The sequence below is a fragment of the Branchiostoma lanceolatum genome, chromosome 4 (assembly GCF_035083965.1).
Source record: "Branchiostoma lanceolatum isolate klBraLanc5 chromosome 4, klBraLanc5.hap2, whole genome shotgun sequence".
In the NCBI taxonomy this organism is placed as follows: domain Eukaryota; kingdom Metazoa; phylum Chordata; class Leptocardii; order Amphioxiformes; family Branchiostomatidae; genus Branchiostoma; species Branchiostoma lanceolatum.
The window spans coordinates 16,101,406-16,123,313 of NC_089725.1; the positions used below are offsets into that span (position 1 = coordinate 16,101,406).

Here is a 21,908-nt window from a genome sequence, read left to right on the forward strand (position 1 = left end):
GACTTACCTGGGTTATAATCCACATCTCGGATATTCTGGTAACTTTCATCTATATAGATAACTTTCAACAGCTCCTGTAAAACAAATGGTAAAGTGATTCAGTTAGCCCCTGTATCACAAAATCATGCAAGAAAGTTTGCATGCCAGCATATCAATGCATTGTGAAAACTTCAGAGAACAAACTCACATTACTGTAGATGTTCCTCTTGAGAACAGTGTCTGTGTGGAGTGTGGAGTCCAGGTTCCAGATCCGGATAGTGTCGTCTGAACCACAAGTGATGAAGGAACCAGCTGGAAGGGCTGCCTTGAACCCTTCTGGGACATTTGGATAAGTCTGTGGAAGGAACAAAGTGTTTACTCTGCAATTAAGACAATAACAGTCCCTTAAAGGTGCTTATGTAAAGAAAGTTTCCAAAGTTTGAACTGCACAATATCTGAAGTTTTCTTATCAAAAGAGCATTACCTCTACTCCCCACACACAGGAGCTGTGGTACAGGAAGGACCAGGCCTTGCCAATCTTCTTCTCATCTTTCACATCCCACACATACAGGCTGTGGTCGTCATATATACAAGTCACCTGCAGGAGAAAATCATGATGTAAAGGCATCAATTATCTGCTGGCTTTACTATCAATGGAAATGAGGAAAATACTCAACAATAACTTGATGACAATCAGAGGATACAATATGGAATGATTCTTTAACCATTATCAAGTGAAACACATATGGATTCAATCTGACTGAAAATTAAAAATTACCAAATGCTCACAATAGTTCATGCTTACACACAAAGTGATTTTGTTTGGGAACATACATTGTATGTGTTCTTACCTTATTATTTTGTTCATCATACTTGACAGCAATTGTGCTTGGGTACTTTGCATTGTCATTCTTTGTGATGAATTGACTGAAAAGTCACAGAAAATTAACATTGTTCATCATGATGACAGAAATATGTTTCTTACATCATTCGCAACAAGTTATTATACAGTCACAGAGAGAAAAGCTAAATCATTCATTCGAACCAGGTCTTGTCTAAAATTCAGCCTTTACTTGTGTCATGAAAGACAACCAGATTGCAACCACAAAGAACAGTGTGATTTACATCTAGACAAAAAATAAAACTGACATTAATTGCAGTCTGTACATAAACGTTTAGAAGCTTAGTTGAGCAAAGCTTACCTTGGATCAACACTAGCAGCAACATCTAGCCCCAGGTAGTGGGGTTTGGGAAGGGTGCAGATATAGTGCAGGGTTTTGGGGTCAAACAGCCTCACCACCCCATCAGCACACCCACAGGCGATGTGGTTCTCTGATACAGAGATACAGTTGGCACAAGTTGTCTGCAACAGAAAATAGTACTTGGCTTCTTCATTTGATGACTTACATGATATTAGTAACTGTGTTGGGTTCGAGGGCACATACAAAAATAGTTGTCCCGGTCAGATTCTGAACAGAAGTTGCTCCTAGTCCTATAGATGTAAGGATTTGAATTTCCTACATTTATACAAATACACATGTAAACACTGGTGTAAGAGGATAGAGAAACACTTCAGTAGATTGCAGACAATACAACAAATACATTAGATATAGGTGTGGTGAATGTAACTGTTTAGTAAGTTGACAGCAATGCTTAACGTTGAGAAACAGAACGGTCTTCACCCTCTTTATGTAACTGCAAGCAATCTTCAATTAACAAGTCAATATCAAAGCAATCTACCTAAAGTAGAGCATACAGCAAAGGCATGTTACATGCAGCTGCTTACAAAATGCATATCAAGATCCACTCACTACAGTTTTTCCATCCTGTCCATAAGACAGAGAGTCACACGTCTAGCAGAGAGATACAAGACAGTGGTGTGAAAATGTGCTGTAGTGAAACATGCAGAGCAACTGGATGCAAGAAGTCCTGTTCAGTGATAGCCCTCCCACTTTTGCTACTGTTAGTTTGATAAACAGTGACACAATGTATTCTGGGTTAGAAGATAACCAAACTCAGTCATTGTACATTACTCATCATCATGATGTACATTAAGTACATTACTAGAAGTCTGAAATATTATCTTTCTAGTATTACAATACCTTCATCACTAATACTTTGAGATGCATGATTATGTAAATAAAGAGACACAACTAGAGAAGATGTAAATGTTAGAATAAGAATGGGTTAGTATTAATCTTGTACATGTCGGATACCATTTCAAGCAACTGGAAGATGTACATGTGCTGTAGTGTGCTACTGTCACAAAGGATTTACATCATATATCTGAGTGTGCCACAAGCAACCTCAGTTTCCATGCAATGTTAATGTTCAGATACCACACAATTCATTGTAATTGACCAATGTGGGTCATGCAAAAATTAGTATTGACTCAACCTTAATATGAATACACAAAGCTTTGAAAATTGTACCAGTAGTCCATGTAATATCAATGTCCAACCTGCCTCAAGAAGTAAATGACCATAGATCATGCTTCTGTAATATTTGGACAAATGTTATTTTACATGTCAGGACAAAGTGTGCTTACCCTGAGTTCTACCCACTTGTCCAGAAGGCGTCTCTCATTGAACTCACAGAGCAGACCTGACCTGGTGATACAGTAGGTACTGGCCTTCATCATGCCCCGCCCACAGGCAACATCACAGAAGAAGTTGTTCCTCTGTTCTCCCAGGATGCCTGATCGACCAAGCAATGGCACTGTTCCTAAATTCTGCAAGTGACATAATTTACATAAGCATACATCGATGGCACACTTTCAAAGTCCAAACCAAGTAATCAGAAGAGTATAGTTAGTTGTTTTAAGCTACTGTATTTCATTTAAACTAAAAGGTTCAGCCAAGAATAAATACTGGACCCCTGACATCTATCGCCCCTTATCAGTACATGTATATGGAATTGCTGTTAACTTCCTACATTTTACAGATCACAAAGGTAATCGTATTTTAAGTCTGTTTATTTATGATGCTGTACTAGTACTGATTTCAAGAGACTATTGCCTTTCCCAGTATTTCTAACTGAAAGCTAGAGGGTCAAAGTCCTTGTTGGCACAGGAACTGCAGCTCACCCCAGGTCAATTGGCAATTTCAGCAAGGAGTGAACTCTGGATCAAATTGATGGAGAAAGTGCAACACAACGTTTTGTATACATGGCTTCCTTGGTATTTTGTAAAGACACAGACGTTTGTGCCAAATCTAACATCATGAAAGCATTGTAGCATTTTACAATACTATTACACTTATGAAAATACATGTCTTTTACCAATGGTTGCTTCCCTTGAATATGATCAGCAAACCTATCTAGTGATATAGATTAAAACAAGATCTAATCCAATGTATGAAGATGTATTACAGTGGTAAAGTCACCTGCACTATTTTATGTGTAAGGCTTACATCATAAGACATATATAAGGAATGGGGTTATTTTAGGGTAGTTGCCAGCACAATACACTAATTTTAATAGATTATTAGAAATCAGTGATCCCTAAATCAATTGGGGCAATCCACAATATCATGTATTTTCTGTAAGTCATCCAGAAATGTCTCATTGATTGAATTACAGTCATCGATGAAAATGTCAGTAGACATACATAAACATGAATATGCATTTGGGGTACCCGACAGCAAGAGGGAAATTTGCCTTGACCATGCTGGAAAGCCAATCATCACTCTAAGTCACATATTGACCTACCAGCATGGAACTCAGTGAAGAGTGAAAAGAACCATGGGAATTATCAGCAAATGTGTTTTTAAGCACGGGCAGAGGAGGCTTTTATTCTGCAGCAAGAGGATAATAGCATGTCCTTAAAAAAGTAGCAGAATCGTGGGGTAGGGTTGATGATGCTGAAAAACATGTCTGCCTGCATCTAGTCCATGTTCATGGGGCTAGCTACTAAACCATAAAATGACTGCTACTCAAAATATTGTTTTGGTGTGCATGACCTAAAACAAAAGTTCAAAATCATCCAAAGATAATACAAGTACATTTGTAAATGTATATTTGTAAATACATGCTGTTTATTTTTTTCATATACAGTGAATAGTACATTGTATTATACATGATGTACATGACTTGTGTAGTAATAAGATATTTCCACTGAAAAGGGAAATTCAAAACTGCCCACCAGAATTGCCCGGTTTATTTCAGACAATGCAGCAGTATTGGGAAAACAAGCGGTATGTAGCACAAAGATAACAAATGACTTGTTGAATATTCATACCTACACAAACAGAGGAGGTTCACTTTCTTTTATCCATTGAACTGCCAATTCTAGTTCTTGAGGCAGCTATTCAGTAACGGATTATTCCCACTGAATAATCTATACATGAAATGAAATGTTGGCATGCCAGATAGAACTGCTTTATCCTATTAGCCTGCTACTTCAAGTAATCAATCCAACCATTTTAAGGTTGACCACTACCTCACATCAGTTTTATTAGTTATCGAATGAAATAAAAAATAATCTTCATGTGTGACAAATGCATCCAAGTACATTGTAGCTAGGAACCAAGTGAATAATTCAGAATGGCCGTTATTGTGACCCTAAATCTTGATATTCAGTTTTAACAGTCTGGATACGCCCCAGAAAGCAGTGTCAGAGGGAGACATTACCCCAGACTGATATTGATTGTATCTGGCAGGCTGGAGCCAAATAGTACAGGCTGAGCAAATCTTGGCCGACATCCAAACATTAATCTAAAAACCATAACCTCATTTGCCTATAAATCAGTCCTGTTGAAGCTAAGAAACTGAACATCAAATCTGAGACTGAAGTGTATGTTGGAATAGAATGGTGGAATATTGAATGTGTCACATGAAGGTGCACACCATGACCTCATTGACAGGAGGTCCATGGATTTTTGTAAGGTTGTAAAATCAGCAACATAAAATTAAAAAAATCTAGATGATGTACAGAGCACCATTGAGTAGACAGTGGTTTTGACTTTCAGCCAAAATATGAAATTGAAGGTTTCATTGCAAGAACAACTGATTTCTACATTCTTGATGAATGCCTGATGATTTCATGTAAAGCCAGGGCCAGGGTTGGGGTTTCCAAAATCGCTATGATCCTTCCAACACAACAAATCTTTTAAAAGCTTTTCTGCATACCAAGCAGTCAATCTCCATAGCACATAGTGTAAATCAAGAAACACATTTTATTCAACAGCTTTAGGTAATTCTAGTAGGCAGTTTCCACCCAACATGCTATTGTAAAGCAATGGGGACAGTTTACCCCAGTTTTTAACACCAGCATAACCAGCCACCCACCTTTGAAGCTTTAGATTCATCCAGATACCAGAACTTGACATGTCGGTTACCAACGGTGACAAAATAGCTGCTGTCCTCCGAGAATGACATGGACTTAACCTGAAAGGGAAACACCTGTTATTTCACCTGTCCATCCTGGTACAAAGGAGCTTTGCAGGACATGATTCATTGATAAAAGATATGATTATATGAATTTGAGCTTGCATGAGAATTGTTATCTCAGTCATCTGGGTATCATCGGGGTATTTCTTTCGTGGCAACAGTGTTAACAAAGGTACTCCACTCCTACTCTTGAGCCATACAATTACTGCTTTAGATGATCACTTGTTAAACAGGTAATGTCCTAACATAGCAGGTTTAGCCTGAGTCAAACATTCATCCTTTCGTACTGGCACTTGCCAAGTGAATTGAAGGTTACCCTCCTATGAAAAAAGCACAAGACCGGAAGTCTCTAACACTGCACAACTTCCCTGATAAGGCATCACACTTTCCAGTTTCCCCTTAACTTAAAGTTAAACTGCAGTAGCTTGTACTGCTAGATCAAACATCTATTAGCATTCATACAGAACAACAAACAGGAAAACTCAACAATCAATAGATAGCAACTACACTTGATACTCTTAACTTGGTTACAGTCAAATCCAAATCAACTCCATATCTTTACTATGAATGACACCAGTAATCTAAGGCCACACCAATTTAATTTCTTGGTTAACAGATTTTTTTTTAATTTTAACCAAAAAAAATAATGAAAACAGAAGGCTGGGATGAAAACTTGCACCTGACCCTGTTCACACCCTGAAACTGTGTGCACCAAAGTACAGACTTTCCTCTGAGATTCTGTTTTCATGTTGATTTTGGAATTTAGCATTTTTTTTCAAAAAATCCGTTGACCAAGAAATTACATTGGTGTGGCCTAAGGTTGAGTGAAAAATAGGTTTTGCAATTTTACACTTTCCCCGATTTTACACTTTCCCCTTCCTTTAAACAAATGTTATATCCAGGTTTAAGGTTACCTTTGATGAAACTTTATTGGAAGCCACCAACGTGCTTGTCTGGAAGAGACCAAAATGAGAAAGTAAGTTCCAGCAAAAGAATTGTACATTGTAAAAATTCCTCTTGGCGCATCAAATCAAAAATCAAATACAAGGTTGTGAAAATAAAATATGCTTTGAGATATTTCTGTCTAAGCATTAGGGAAGAGTTGTTGACACTTACTCTCCAGTTCCATACATTCACCAGCATGTCGTGTTGGTAGCCTACAGAAACCACATACTTCATGTTGGAGGAGAATGCCTGTAGACAAAAGAGTTGACATGTCCTGTCAATGTTATTTGTCAAGTCTTAGAGATAGATCTACTTCAGTGGTCAAAAACCTCTTTTGTAACATGGGACATCACAAGGACATGTTCGTCCATCATCAAACAAAGAAAAGGGACAAAAGGAAATCTCAGGCTAGACTTACCACACATGATACTCCAAACTTGTGTCCCTGGAACTCTGCAACTTGTGTCTTCTCCTCCACATCCCACACACGCACACCTGGCTGGTGCCCACTCTGCCATGGAAAATATAAAGCACATCTTTCAGCATCAGTTCACGGCACATCAATTAGCTATGGTTATGAAATATGACCGGTTTTGGCAGCAAAAGAGGCACATTTGATTGTGATGAAGTTCGTATAGAAAGGGTGTCATTTGAAATGATGATGGGAAGGATTGAAGATAGTATTCCAGTCAAATTTCAGTATTACCCCACTATGGGGCTACAGTGACAGAATTATTTTTACTCACCTCTCCTGTGATAACATATTTCCCGTCTTTGGAAAATGCTAGTGCTGATATTGTTTTTCTGAAGGAAAGGAAAACAAATAAACATTATATGCCAAATATATTCAAGTGAGTCCAAATATATCCTAGCTAGTCATGATATATTTCTTGAAAACCTAACATCTATCATCAGGTAGAAAGTACAGCATTGACAAACAGATTGAGACAACAGACTCAGAGGAAATGATGATCATGTAAACTCACCTTGAAGTATTAAAGATATGACTTTGTTTGTTCTTCTTAGTGTTGAACAGCACCACCACACATCTGAAAAAAGGGTAGAAATGTTACTTTTTAGTTCAAAAGTACTCATGCTTTAGACATGGTATCTTTGTGGTAGTGTTATGTTTCTATGTCTACTTGGCAGGCTACTCCCACTTGTAAAGATGGAGTGCCAAAATAGGTCTATTGCCAAGTTACTATCTTAAACTTTAGAGGAAAAGTCATACAATATAAATGCTACAGGAATGGCTTATCACAGGTGATGACAAGCCTGAGGAGAAATCATGGCACTGAGGGACTATTGGAGATACGGCAAAGGATAAAGCCATTTCTTGGTCATGACTCACTTAAAATTTCAACAGCTATACACAAGTGTGGATACCATAATTCATGCGTTCACACTTTTGTCAACACCACATATAATCAACATAGGCTACAAAGTGTATCCTAAATAGGTTAATGATTCTTAATACTGTATCTGGCAAGGATCCAGACCACACAAGGCATTATAACACCTGCTATTCAGGTGATATATGATACGCTGTAGGTACAGAACTAGTGCCAAACTGAGCATTAGTCCAGACTTGCCTGATATATGATACCTCAAAACTATATCCAGATCTAGCAACAACCAAGCCAGTTTACCTCTCACAGGCACGATCTGGGGGTCAGATTTGGGTACAGGAGAGGCCAAAAGGGTTTGGTCAAGCTTGGCATGCTTGCCATGTGCCTGATAGATATACTGGTAGCATTTGCAGAGGATCATAATACATTCATTTTAGAGCAGTTGACCTTTTCCAGAAATCCCATGTGATCTGTCTACCATTTCACAATCTTGGATACCCTACTATTGAATATCTTGGGTTTTTTTCCGTTCCATCTCATTTCTTTAGTTTCAAGCACCACATGCACATAACTAATTTAACCATTTGGATGATTAATCAACATTACACAGAACAAAATTCCATATAACATCTATCAGCTGAACTACCAAATAACACCCAAATACACATGATGATGGGTAATGAACCCTTTCCGGTGTGTATTATGACAAGCTTACCCTATTGTCATGGAGCTGTGAAGTCTCCAGTGAAAGGGGATACTAATTACTATGTACACAAGAGAAATCACTCCCCTTACAGTCCCAATACTACTGGGTATCATGCAACCAACAATTAGAATTCTTCAAACAATGAGCTCAGAGTGAAATTATCTTCAACAGGAACATTTCAACTAAAGTATACTGATACATTATCTTACAAAAATGGATTTACTGACCATTTATGTGTTTCAAGTACTGCATATAAGCAGTAAAGCAACAATTCTAATAATCCTTGAAAAAGCCTTTTCTGTTCAACTAGTCTATTCCAGCTACTGACAAATCTACTCTACGTGACTTTCATTTAGTACAAAACATAATCTTGCACACTACAATATCATACCAGCTTGCTTAGCTACAACAACACAGACCACTTATTCAATTGATGACTCAGCACATCATGAAAAGAACAAATCTTTCCTTTGGTGGACAGACAACAAAAAGCATCCTGTCACAGGCTCTTTGAACTGAACAGGAGGAGCAAAGCAAATCAGGAAATGGCATCAGAATTAATTAAGACAGTCTTCATCAGGCCGGGTAGCCTACATGTAACTGGCAACCAAACAAAGAAAATATCATCGTGACAAATACAGGAAGATTTCGTATTCTTGCACGAAATGCCATCTACATTCCCCCGTATGTCAAAGGAAAGCATAACCATTCATATTGCTATTGTACAACCTTTCATTGCCAACTCTGTTCTGCTATGCTGTATATGTATATGTATATGATATAACAGTAGGATGTGGCATTTGAGCAAAACAAACAGTCTACCGAGCAATTTCATGTAAATTTTCTTGCCAACTCCAACTAAGACCCATTAACACCAAATTTAGCTTGGGGGTTTCCTTATCACAGCTTCAAGTTCATGACATGTCTGTAGTTCAGATTTAGAACTCCAAGGTCAAAGCCTACTCAGACAGACTGAATGCCTGCAGTCCCTAGGAACAACACTTATCTTTTAATATGTATCATTGATTATCCCTGATTTAGGAACTGAGGCTATAAGTACAGTAGTACAGGTATAACTATAAGCATAAATGTTTGTTTATCTTCAGGAAACCAAACTACACTGTATCTCAGTATCTGGGGTGAAGAGAAAATAGATTCTTTTGACTTTTAAATGAATCCCTAGACCCTAATACTTTCTCCTGTCAGCAAACAGGCTCTTGAAGACAGCAGGGAGGTGCATGTTGGGTAAACAGACTGGGTGTCACTTGACACAATTCAACAACAAGCAGCAGTTTTGCAAGTCTTCTTGTATTCCAAACTGGTCAAGGAGACTGTTCATTTCATCTCAGAATTTACCTTCCTGTCTTCATTTGTCTCACAGTTAGATGTTGATCAGATCTACTGTCAGGATGCCAGTCAGGAACACAAAATATTTAGTCTTCCTTTATTCATATGCATGATCCCTAGGCTGTTGGTAGGCATTATGCACCGGTCAGTGTAAATCAAAGCCAGGGAGATTGGATATATGAAAATATGTAGTGTGATGTGACAAACAATGAAACATATAAATTTCAACAATGAGGCTGAAAGTCCAGTATATTCTTACATCAGATGTATTTACTTTCACAGTTTCAGCCCAATTACAGTGTTATACCTAAAGAAAGGGGGATATCCTGAGTTAGGTGAAATACAAACAGGGCCATATTACTTCATGTGGATGTGAATTATTTGATCCTGCTAATGCTATCCAGACAAGTGGGAGATTGGAGAGAGACACAGGCTATGTCAGTCTGACAAATTGGTCATCTTGCTTAGCCTCCGTTGCAGACTCTGAAGCGGCTTTTTGGGGGGCTAAATAATACACTTTTTGCAGCCACCCCGTAACTATCAGCCATCCTGTAACCATCAGCCGCCTAGAGTCTGCGGTATTGCGCCTTGTCAAAGCGAAATTAAAATCACGTTAGGGCAATTAACGCAGAGGTGCGAATTTCCTGCCTATGGTAGACCGCACAATAAGAACAGTATACACGCACCTCCCCCAGTCAGTGTGCTGTCACGCTTGTGGCAAAATAGTTTGCCATTTCTCATTAAAAACCCGTTTTTTAAGACTCAATCGAAGAAAGTCATCGAAGAAAACAAGGAAAAACGTAAACAAAACAAGAATTTCGCCCGTGCATTTCAGCCTCTACGTCGTGATTTGCCGCGGTTCGCCTTCATTTCTGGCCGTATTCGACACAATATATATTTCTTCGAATATTTTTCCGTGAAAATTCTCCGTATGTACCGTAGATAAATCGTTATTTTCGCTATGAATTCACATACGTCACGACGCTCGCTCGAGTCCCAACCTGCCCCGTCCAACAACACGTAAACAAAACAAGAATTTTCGCCCGTGCATTTCAGCCTCTACGTCGTGATTTGCCGTGGTTCGCCTTTATTTCTGGCCGTATTCGACACAACATATATTCCTGTGAATATTTTTTCGTGAAAATTCTCCGTATTTACCGTAGATAAATCGTTATTTTCGCTATGAATTCACATAAGTCATGACGCTCGCTCGAGTCGCAACCCGTCCCGGGCCGTCCGCCATGTTTTTAAACTCATTGATATGCAAGGTTCTGAGCGCTGATTGGGTTGCGTCATAAAGACTGTGCTCTGATTGGTTGACAGCAAGATGTGACGTGACCACACGGGCGGGAATTTCCCTTTACACTTCGGGCGTTTCTTGTCAAAATAGATAGCATTTTGTGACGATTGAAGCAGTATTATAGCGACCTTCGTAACAAATTGATTTTGAAAAATTAACAAAGTTTTTTCTGATCACAACATTCAGTTACTAGTACTTTTCCTAGTCAATTAATTTTCGCGGTACGGTCAATCAATTTTCGCGGTACGGCCCTCCCCAAGTGGACGGCCTCTCAAGATCTCAGTCGCGGTCTGGCGGAAACACTGCTTCTAATAATCGAAGTTTGTCTTTAGGAACAGTAGACATAGCAAACTATTTTGCCACAAGCGTGACAGCACACTGACTGGGGGAGGTGCGTGTATACTGTTCTTATTGTGCGGTCTACCATAGGCAGGAAATTCGCACCTCTGCGTTAATTGCCCTAACGTGATTTTAATTTCGCTTTGACAAGGCGCAATACCGCAGACTCTAGGCGGCTGATGGTTACAGGATGGCTGATAGTTACGGGGTGGCTGCAAAAAGTGTATTATTTAGCCCCCCAAAAAGCCGCTTCAGAGTCTGCAACGGAGGCTAATCTTGCTGCAGTCTTGCACCAAATTCCAGAGACTGCCACAGTAGATCTACGCACTCTGGCATATAAAAGTAATGAACAATATTGCTTGATTTCAGAAAAGCAGACAATTTTACCCTAGTTTTATCTGTACTTGGTGCCAAAAAAAGGCAATACAAAAGTGACTCATTTCCCAAGATACTAAGGGATGTCTTAACAAAAATGACACGCGCAGCGCAAGAAATGTATTAGTAGATCTACATGTATATCTTCCCAATGACATCAGTTCTTGAAGCATCTACATACAATTTTGAGGCAGTTATGCCCATGATAAAACAATAAGGACTATATATTCTAGATCACGTCAGGTAGCAAGGGACCAAATGCCATAGGTGAACATCTGTCTGAAGGAGATAGCTAAGGTGACTGAGTCTGACGGTGTCAGATAAGCAGCTGGTAACCCCTGTGCCATGAGTATTGCTATGTAATTTAGATTGCTACAGAACATATCTCCCAACAGGATTAATATTCTCCACGGTGCGGGCTCAGTCATTACCAAAATACGCATTGGTTATGGCAATGCCGGCAGAGAGATGACTAAAGAACTTAAGAACTTCAACTCTGGAAATTACAGTTTTTACTGTATAGGAATCTGGGTAGACCTGAATTCTTCAATCTTTATGTGCAAACATAGGAATTTCAGGACCGTGTCATATAATGAAGAACTGATGATATATACAACTAGCTGAGGCAAAATATAAATACAAATTCAAAACTCTAATTAAAAATATAAGCCTCTTTGATCTGAAACTGCTGCTTTGACAACTAAATGTAAATTTGTAATATAATTTGTATGCTACCTGTTAGACCTCCTTGGCTAGACTATTTGTTTTTGTTGTCCTATATTTCAGATGGCATCTACCACTACTTAAACAGAGATCTACATCTTCATGTAATACATTGTACTTCAAACGATTTACACAATTTGCACCATTGCCAAACCCTTCAAAGTACTGGAAGCAACATTTTAGGCAGTGAGGATGAGCCTGTGTTGAGGCATGAGAAACAAATTTGTCCCCAGGGAAATGTTGCCTGGCCTGGGTTGTCTAACCCAGCAGGCTTCCAACAGCTGACCTACAATGACCTAAATAGGACTGACAACAAATCTTCAAACAGATCCTCTCTTCAAACAAGCTTCATACCATCAAGGAGGTTATATAACCTCCTTGATAACATCCTAGTATTTTAGCAGTATTACTCTCAAGACCAATTATCAGGCAATTGCAAATTAGCAGTCAATATCACACAGACTTGTAAGTGATAGATCTTGCATACTTGTTTCTCATTGCAGTGATTTGAAATCTTTCTTAACTTAAGATAAATACATTTGTGCTAGGTCTATCAGGAATGGATAACAACAAGGTAAGGAATATTGTCCAAATCGTATGACTATGAGTGATAGGTTGGTATAGTTGTATTGTATGCAGCATTTCAAGTGTTCCAAACTTCCAGCAGAGGGTCAGCCAAGAGAAACAGTCCATGACCTATGGCACAGAGGGAGGTTGATAGCTCAGACTAAAAATCTGTACATGTTGTAGGGCAGGTTTGACACATTTTCTGGCTGGTGAAACTCCATGAATGATGAAGTCAAATCTTATGACAGATCCCATATGATAAAATCAGTAGTGGGCCTCATATGGCAAGAAACAATCTTATATTATACTCCTATTGTTAGGCACTAGAAACCCAATACATGTCAGAAATTTGCCCCCTACACCTGTGACATGCACACTTACACCTCTATAGCTAGACTTCTGCCAGACTTAACAGTTGGGGACCTGTGGTATGAAACACGAGCCACAAAAACACAAAATTGTTCCAGAGAGCCCAGGCCCCAGGGATATGATTGAATGGTGGAGAGGTGGTGCAGCTACATATAATGGACAACTTCAGGTTGCTGCATAGGTACACAGATGATTTAGCTATATGTTATAGAAAAGTGTCAAAAAGTTTTCTGCATTTTTCATGAAGATCATAATGTTAGACAGTGTAAGCTACAGTTGCATGACTGCTAGAGTTGTAAGCTGCTGATATAATACTTAATATGTAGCATCTGTAAGACATGACTATAGGCAACAGCATTTATTGATTTCTACCTAGAGGGTATAAACTGTATACATTCCAATGCAAAGCTGTTCCTTTGGCTTCTAATGGATGTAAAAATACCAAGTAGAGCCCAATTAGAATGTCTCCAGCTGCTGAGATTGTTGGAGATCGAAGCCTCTGCACTGATGTTTCCAGTTCTGACGCATGAGACAGCTGTCATAATATGTAGCGTGACCTTCTGTTCCATTCTATAGATTGTACTTTGGGGTTGCATTAATATAAATGGAATATCACCAAAGCTTCATTGATAAAGCACAAGGCCTATAAGGTTAAAGTCAGCTATTGTTGCACCTGACAGAAACCATGCCAACATAACACAAGAAAAGACTATCATTTTCAGGTGACGCCTCTAGGTACTGACAAACAATTTATGGACACTTAACAGGCTTATAATGCAGGCACAAAACATATTGGAAACATATGTCACATATGAATGGCTTGCAGCACTATAATCCTTATCAGAAACACCAACAGGATGCAGTGTTTAGACATTTAGCTATGGCCATTTTCATGCATTACATGATTACTCTCAATCTTACTTACAATTGATTTGCACTATGAATAGCTAATCTTCAGCTTTCTTGATTCAAGTTTAAGATTGAATAAACCCTGTTAATGTGATATGCAGATAAGGGACCTTGAAATAGGTTGAGCTAGGCTTAATGAAATAGTTGTTAATGGCTGGGGCATTCTGAAGGTCACAGTATCTGTCCTCTGGCTACAATCTTGATAGATCCTCACAATCAACTGCCCACAACCTGAATGGTCAATCAGCAGCGATATTCAGTTTTATGTTGAGCAGTCGTCCAATCTCGATATCTATGTATCCTAGATTCTTGAAAATTCAGCATGAAGAGTAATTTCACAATATCAACAATATCATATGGACCCTAAAGACAATGTCAATGGGAGCAATCCAAATGGTCAATATTTCTGTGTTCATCAACAGATATTTCCTCAAGTGATCTTGGAATATCTAAACAATTTATTTTTCCCAAATATAAATGGGCACAGGTTCATGACCACACAGATGGAAGGGGCAGATTTCAAAGGCACTGTATATAACATTGAATAACCAACTGGTCTTGTGTTACAGTCATGTCCTTGTGATTCCACTTTTAGCAACTCCCTTACCCCAGAAATTACAGCTACTACTGCTGGAACTGTCTGTATCAGATGAACAGACCTATCATTTCTCTATACACATGTTCTTTGACCGGAACAAATCCAAATTTAACAGGCCGGCCAACAAAACATATCAGCAGACAAAACATCATTTTCAACCACTTGAATGATGAAAAATATCAGTAACTGTTAAAAGCTGACAAAGCAGCACAAGAGTATTCTGTAGCCAAATGTGTACAACATTGAATGCCCTGAGGGTGACTCTTCCCTCTCTAAAGAAACAAAGCAAAACAGACCATGGCTGAGTGAATCAATTTGTCACAGTAGATACTGTTGACAAAGTTGGAGTCTATTGGAGCAGGGCCATGGATGGTTGTCTAGATTGTGTTGAAGGCACACCAAACAAAAGGTGAACAACACAAATATGGAGTTCACATAGCAGCAATGGCCCTTGTCAAGTTGGTTGTACATGGTCTGTTAATTACAAGGAAAAGTGGGTTTAGTTTACTATGTACTATGTACTGAGAAAACATTCCTTGCACCAATGCCTCTGTAACATGTAAACATGGCTAGGTGTTATTAGTCCTCATAGCTGACAAAACAGGAAAAACATAATGTACATCTACATTAATTGAACACGAAGCCTGGACACAAATCTGACGAAGAAGGAATTCAATTGTTTCCAACAGACCAGAAATAGCACACAATATTGACTGTGACTAATATTTACTCTAAGACCAGCAACTATGATGATCTACACATCTTTAACTGGTAAAAACTAGAGACTGGATAAAATCCTAGGAATCTATCGGCAGCTTTCCTGTCCTTCCTGTCTGTTTTTAAAGGCTAACCTGCACCCCAGTATGTTTACCTAATAGCTTTCTTTCTTTCTGGTCGACCTTGGTCAAAGCGTATCATACTCAACCAAAAGGAGCTGCCTTTGGGTTTGGAATGTGCTAGAAAGTTTTTACAGCAAAACATTTGCATATTTCGGTTTTCTTTCAGTGTAATAGTACTAATACAATACCGTAAATGTACTAATGCAGGTTAACAGTTATCATTATTATCATTAGAAGATTAGACCTCTATAAGTTCTGTCAACAACTCAACAGACCAGCATCAGTCCCGTCTTGCGAACATGGTGTTGACAGAATATACAGATCCTATAAAATTCTACATTGTGGGGATCTCAACTGTAAATTATACACCGAACCAATGCTGGACATTTAGTAGTAATTTCTAAGGCTCCAGATTTTACTACAAGTCAACGTATGACAGAAAAGGGCTCAACAATTTGATCCCATTAGTGATTGTACAAGAAATCTTCATCAACTTGTCCTTGTTTTAGGTCAGTTACAGAACTACCTAATTACTAACTCCATTGACAAACAGGGTTCTCAATTTAACTCTGGGAAAAGTCAAACCAGCATGCAAGGAAGCTGTTTACACTCCTCTTTGTGTTTGCTGTTTCACTGAGGGATGAACAAACATGACCTGGAAAGGAGGTTTGAGCTTTGTAAGACGCATCTGCTACTTCCTGTCCTTTTAAAGGGCAAAGAAAATTGACATCTACATCATACATGTATGTTTCCGTTTAGAGTAAAGCTTATGATGACACTGTGCTAATCAATGTCCTGGAACTGCAAACTTCATAAACAAACAAGAATTCCAGCAACGGTCTTAACCAGAAGGGACAAAAGGACAAGAGTAATCACTAACGGACAGTGAGTCATGACATGGTTGTCCAGCTTCCAGTCAGTATCTGTGACAAAAACTGTTTGCATATTCCACTTCTGACTAACAGCATAACGAGGTTTATAAAGCTTTGACATGTGCGGTTATCTAATGAGTTCCATGTGGAAAGAAATATGGTAACCCCTTTGTACCTTTGTACAGCCTGAATTCTGCACTCAACAATATTTGACCTGCAAAAGTAATTGTTTACATGCAAAATTACCCTTAACCTTCTCCCTGCTGCCTAACCATAGGTTATTCTGTGCCAAATGGCTGCTTCAGTGTGCTTATTAGACCTGGGTAGTTTGGTGACACAACCTGGTAAAATTGCACACTGTGTTTGACTTGTCGTGAGCAGCTATTGCTGAATGTTCCTGGTAACCATGCTCTGAAAACCTGTCTGTTTAAATACCAACAACAAGCAATACACAAGGTAACTCGGACCTATCAATGATACCTGACTGATGCATGAAAGTTGTTCATAAAACTAAAAGTAATCCGATATCTATCGAGATGTGTTTAGTGTACTTATACTTACCCAGCGGGATAGGCAATAACTCCAGTGACAGGACTGCTGGCCAGACCACAATTATTGGTGAGCGTCAGCCCCAGCACTCTCTCTAGAGTTACCTGGCATCAACAGAACAAGCACATACAGCTTTAAACAATGTGAAGAGGGGTCACCAATTATCATCCTTAATTATCAATTTGTACACCTTCACACACATTGTGACATGTCAGTGTTGGTACGTTGCAAATTCTTAAACTTTATAATTTCTGGAAGCGTTGGCGTTACTAGGAAGATATCATTATTTCTTGCCATCAAACCAATTTGGTAGACAGAGATTTAGCCAGGTGAGAATAACCTACTTGACTTGACTACTGTACCTGTACATGATAGCCCCCCCCCCTCCCCATAATTTATTTTCTTGGGTAGATATTTAGACTTAGTTTGGAATAGATGAAGGGGAAGGAATATTTCCCAAACTCACCCTGTCAGAGAGAGGTGTGGGCTTGCTCCTCCTCTTCATGGAGGGTGACCGTGTAAGTTTGTTCCGTCTCTCCATCCTTCGTACGTTGTTCACCAGTTCTGTTCACGTCTGTAACATCGGACGGATGTGCACCGACACCGGCCCAAACACAGGCTTCCCCGGACCGGCTCGGCAGGAAAACTCAGGCGCACAGGTCTCTGCGAGTTTACAAGAAATATTTACAGTCGTGCAGAGGCTGTGTCATTCCTGCCGCCGTCTTGGTGGGTCGGTTGTTGGTGCGTTTGGTGCCTGTTGCGGGGACACGATGTTGCTCAGTCCATGGCTCAGCTGCTTGTGAGGTTCAGCAGCAAAATCACCAGCGGCAAATTTGAACTGTGGACCGTTGTGAACCGTCCTGCTGTCAACCCGGCTTTGATTGGGTGGCCGTCCCGTGGCACTGCGATGTCTTCAGCGAAAATGCTTAACTTGAATTTATACACACCACTGAAAGCGGCTCAATGATAGTCGACAGTAATATTTCTAACGACAAAATGTGGCAAACGGATCCATCAAGGTGTCTTTGTCCTCCTGCAGGTCCTGCTCAAGTTGCCACATTTACATCTGTAGCCAATCACAGACCGCCTCTCGGAATGACGTTCTTCAAATCGATCTGCTGGGAGCTATCCCTCCTCCTCATCCTCCTCGGATAGGAGGATAGCTCCCTGCTGATTTCGATCAGCTGGGAGCTATCCTTCCTCCTCCTCATTGTTATGTCAGAGGCTTCCGGATGATCGCATTGTAATTTGAGGGAAGGTAGGGTTAGAAAGAACGAACACATTCACTGAATGTAACGTTAGGTCTCCTTTAATAGTGGAATGTTTTTAGTGGTTCAAGTTGAGGATATTGTAAATTTCAGATTTAAACGTTCCGATCTAGCGTTGACAATATAAAAAAAAAAGAATCTGAACCTTGCCTATAAACATGTGGCACTCTGGGCATTTTTATCTCCATGAAAAATGGAGATATAGTTTTGGGTGTGTCTGTCTGTCTGTCTGTCTGTCTGTTTGTCTGTGTGTTTGTGTTTCCGCAATACTGTAGCCAGCATATCTCTAGAACCTCTTTTTGGATTACGATGATATTTGATATGTGGGCGGGTTTTGTGAAGCCGAAAGTTAAGGTAAATTTTGGTGCGCCTGGCATGTGACCTTGGTACTGCAGCAGAACTTTCGTTTTTGTATCTTTTGTCCTTGACGTGCTATGGTCTTGATTTTTAGGTGGCAGATAGCTTGTGATGTAACAAAGAAGTGGTGTAGGTTTGCGCCACCTTTGCTGTTAGATAAAGGTGTTTCTGACCAAGCATATATTTTGTAAATGTGTAAGTAATATGCATAAACAGAATAGTTCATGGAGATATGAGATCTCCGAACTCTTGTTATGTTTGTTTTTTGCCCGGCTGCAGACAACAAAAGATATCATGTGAATTTCCTTTGACTATGAGCCAGGTGATCGAGACCAGGTATAGACCCTTACAGGTGTGTTAGGTGAGTTTCCCTTGAGTATAGACCAGGTGTGACCAGTTAAGGCCCTTTACAGGTATGGCAGGTGAGTTTCCTTTGACTATAGACCAGGTAAGATCAGGCAAGACCAGGTAAGGACCCTTACAGGTGTGTTAGATGAGTTTTCTTTAACTACAAACCAGGTAAGACCAGGTAAGGACCCTTACAGGTGTATTAGGTGAGTTTCCTTTAACTAAAAACCAGGTAAGAGCAGGTAAGGACTCCTACAGGTGTGTCAGGTGAGTTTCCTTTTACTTTAGACCAAGTAAGACCAGGTAAGGACCCTTACAGGTGTGTTAGATGAGTTTCCTTTAACTACAAACCAGGTAAGACCCTTACAGGTGTGTTAGGTGAGTGTCCTTTGACTATAGAGCAGGTAAGATCAGGCAAGACCAGGTAAGGAACCTTACAGGTGTTTTAGGTGAGTTTTCTTCAAAAATAGACCAGGTAAGACCAGGTAAGGACCGTTACAGGTTTGTTAGGTGAGTTTCCCTTGAGTATAGACCAGGTGTGTCCAGTTAAGGCCCTTTACAGGTGTGGCAGGTGTGTTTCCTTTGACTATAGATCAAGTAAAACCAGGTAAGGACCCTTACAGGTGTGTTAGGTGAGTTTCCTTTGACTATAGACCAGGTAAGGACCCTTACAGGTGTGTTAGGTGAGTTTTCTTTAACTATAGACCAGGTAAGACCAGGTAAGGACTTCTATAGGTGTGTTAAGTGAGTTTCCTTTTACTATAGACCAGGTAAGACCAGGTAAAGACCCTTACAGGTGTGTTAGGTGAGTGTCCTTTGACTATAGACCAGGTGAGATCAGGTAAGACCAGGTAAGGACCCTTACAGATATGGTAGGTGAGTTTCTTTTAACTATAGACCAGGTAAGACCAGTTAAGGCCCTTAACGGTTGTGACAGGTGAGTTTCCTTTGACTTTGGACCAAGTAAGACATGGTAAGGACCCTTACAGGTGTGTTAGGTCAAAGAAAACAAAACTACCCAACCTGTAAGGGTCCTTTAATACCTGGTCTAAATTGGTCTTACCTGGTCCTTAGTCAATGGAAACTCACCTAACACACCTGTAAGGGTCCTTACCTGGTCTTACCTGATATTACCTGCTGTATAGTCAAAGGAAACTCACCTAACACACCTGTAATGGTCTTTACCTGGTCTTACCTGATATTACCTGCTGTATAGTCAAAGGAAACTCACCTAACACACCTGTAAGGGTCCTTACCTGGTCTTACCTGATATTACCTGCTGTATAGTCAAAGGAGACTCACCTAACACACCTGTAAGGGTCCTTACCTGGTCTTACCTGATCTTACCTTGTCTGTAGTCAAAGAAAACTCACCTAACACACCTGTAAGGGTCTTTACCTGGTCTTACCTGGTCCATAGTCAAAGGAACACGCTTGCCACCCCTGTAAGGGTCCTACCTTTGTCGTACCTGGTCCATAGTCAAAGGAAACTCCCCTGTCATACCTGTAAGGGTTTTTACCTGATCTCACCTCGTCCATAGTCAAGGGAAACACACCTGTCAGACCTGTAAGGGTCCTAACTTGGTCTTACCCGGTTCATAGTCAAAGGAAACTCACCTGCCACACCTGTAAGGGTCCTTACCTGGTCTTTCCTAGTCCATAGTCAAAGAAAACTCACCTGTCACACCTGTAAGGGTCTTTACCTGGTCTTACCTGGTCAATGCTCAGAGGAAACTCAACTGCCACACCTGTAAGGGTCTTTACCTGGTCTTACCTGATCCAAAGTCAAAAGAAACTCACCTGTAACACCTGTAAGTGTCCTTACCTGGTCTTACCTAGTCCATAGTCAAAGGAAATACACCTGTTACAGCTGTAAGGGTCCTTATCTGGTCTTACCTGGTCCATAGTCAAAGGAAACACACCTGTCACACCTGTAAGGGTCTATACCTGGTCTTATTTGGTCCATAGTCAAAGGAAACTGACCTGCCACACCTTTAAGGGTCCTAACTTGATCGTACCTGGTCTTTAGTCAAAGGAAAGTCACCTGTCACACCTGTAAGGGCATTACCTGGTCTTACCTGATCCATAGTCAAAAGAAACTCACCTGTAACACCTGTAAGTGTCCTTATCTGGTCTTACCTAGTCCATAGTCAAAGGAAATACACATGTTACAGCTGTAAGGGTCCTTATCTGGTCTTACCTGGTCCATAGTCAAAAGAAACTCACCTGACACACCTGTAAGTGTCCTTACCTGGTCTTACCTTGTCCACAGTCAAAGAAAACTTACCTACCACACCTGTAAGGGTCTCTACCTGGTCGTATCTGGCCCATAGTCAAAGGAAACACACCTGTTAGACCTGTAGGAATCCTTACTTTCCCTTACCTGGTCCATAGTCAAAGGACATTTACCTTCCACTCCTGTAATGGTCTTTACCTGGTCTTACCTTGTCTTACCTGGTCCATAGTCAAAGGAAACACACCTGCCACACCTGTAAGGGTCCAAACTTGGTCTTACCTGGTCTTTAGTCTGTCGTCCCTTTATTCAGTTATTCTCCTTGGAAGATTTTGACAAAAGCACCAATGCAGTTCCAGTGACACATACCAGGGGCCCAAAATCGACCTTGACCTTTGTTCTCCCAACACCTACCCACATACCAAATATCTTACAATCCATCCAGACGTTCTTGAGTTATGCTGACTACAAGCATCCGGACACACACACACAATAAAGAAAACAAGCCAACACACACAAACACGCTTAAAACAATATCTCCATGAAACA

The 21,908-nt window shown here is 40.0% G+C and overlaps 1 protein-coding gene across 5 annotated transcripts in view; it reads right to left on the reverse strand.

Annotated features, from left to right (window-relative positions):
* The window catches only part of LOC136432888 (mitogen-activated protein kinase-binding protein 1-like), a 31,002-nt gene extending 12,788 nt beyond the window's left edge, over nucleotides 1–18,214 (reverse strand). For 3 of the 5 annotated variants that reach the window (XM_066424496.1, XM_066424493.1, XM_066424492.1), the window contains exons 1-15: nucleotides 17,621–18,211; nucleotides 17,167–17,258; nucleotides 7,299–7,361; nucleotides 7,059–7,116; nucleotides 6,731–6,823; nucleotides 6,484–6,561; nucleotides 6,282–6,320; nucleotides 5,266–5,364; nucleotides 2,528–2,710; nucleotides 1,791–1,832; nucleotides 1,182–1,342; nucleotides 831–906; nucleotides 464–577; nucleotides 188–334; nucleotides 8–74 (exon numbers count right to left, since the gene is read on the reverse strand). In XM_066424496.1, the coding sequence (XP_066280593.1) occupies nucleotides 8–74; nucleotides 188–334; nucleotides 464–577; nucleotides 831–906; nucleotides 1,182–1,342; nucleotides 1,791–1,832; nucleotides 2,528–2,710; nucleotides 5,266–5,364; nucleotides 6,282–6,320; nucleotides 6,484–6,561; nucleotides 6,731–6,823; nucleotides 7,059–7,116; nucleotides 7,299–7,361; nucleotides 17,167–17,258; nucleotides 17,621–17,695 (1,387 nt within the window). In that variant the 5' untranslated portion in view covers nucleotides 17,696–18,211. Of the gene's footprint in view, nucleotides 1–7; nucleotides 75–187; nucleotides 335–463; nucleotides 578–830; nucleotides 907–1,181; nucleotides 1,343–1,790; nucleotides 1,833–2,527; nucleotides 2,711–5,265; nucleotides 5,365–6,281; nucleotides 6,321–6,483; nucleotides 6,562–6,730; nucleotides 6,824–7,058; nucleotides 7,117–7,298; nucleotides 7,362–17,166; nucleotides 17,259–17,620 lie in introns of all 5 variants that reach the window. The other 2 variants (XM_066424497.1, XM_066424495.1) reach the window with 2 other exon arrangements.
* Nucleotides 18,215–21,908: the final 3,694 nt, after the last annotated feature.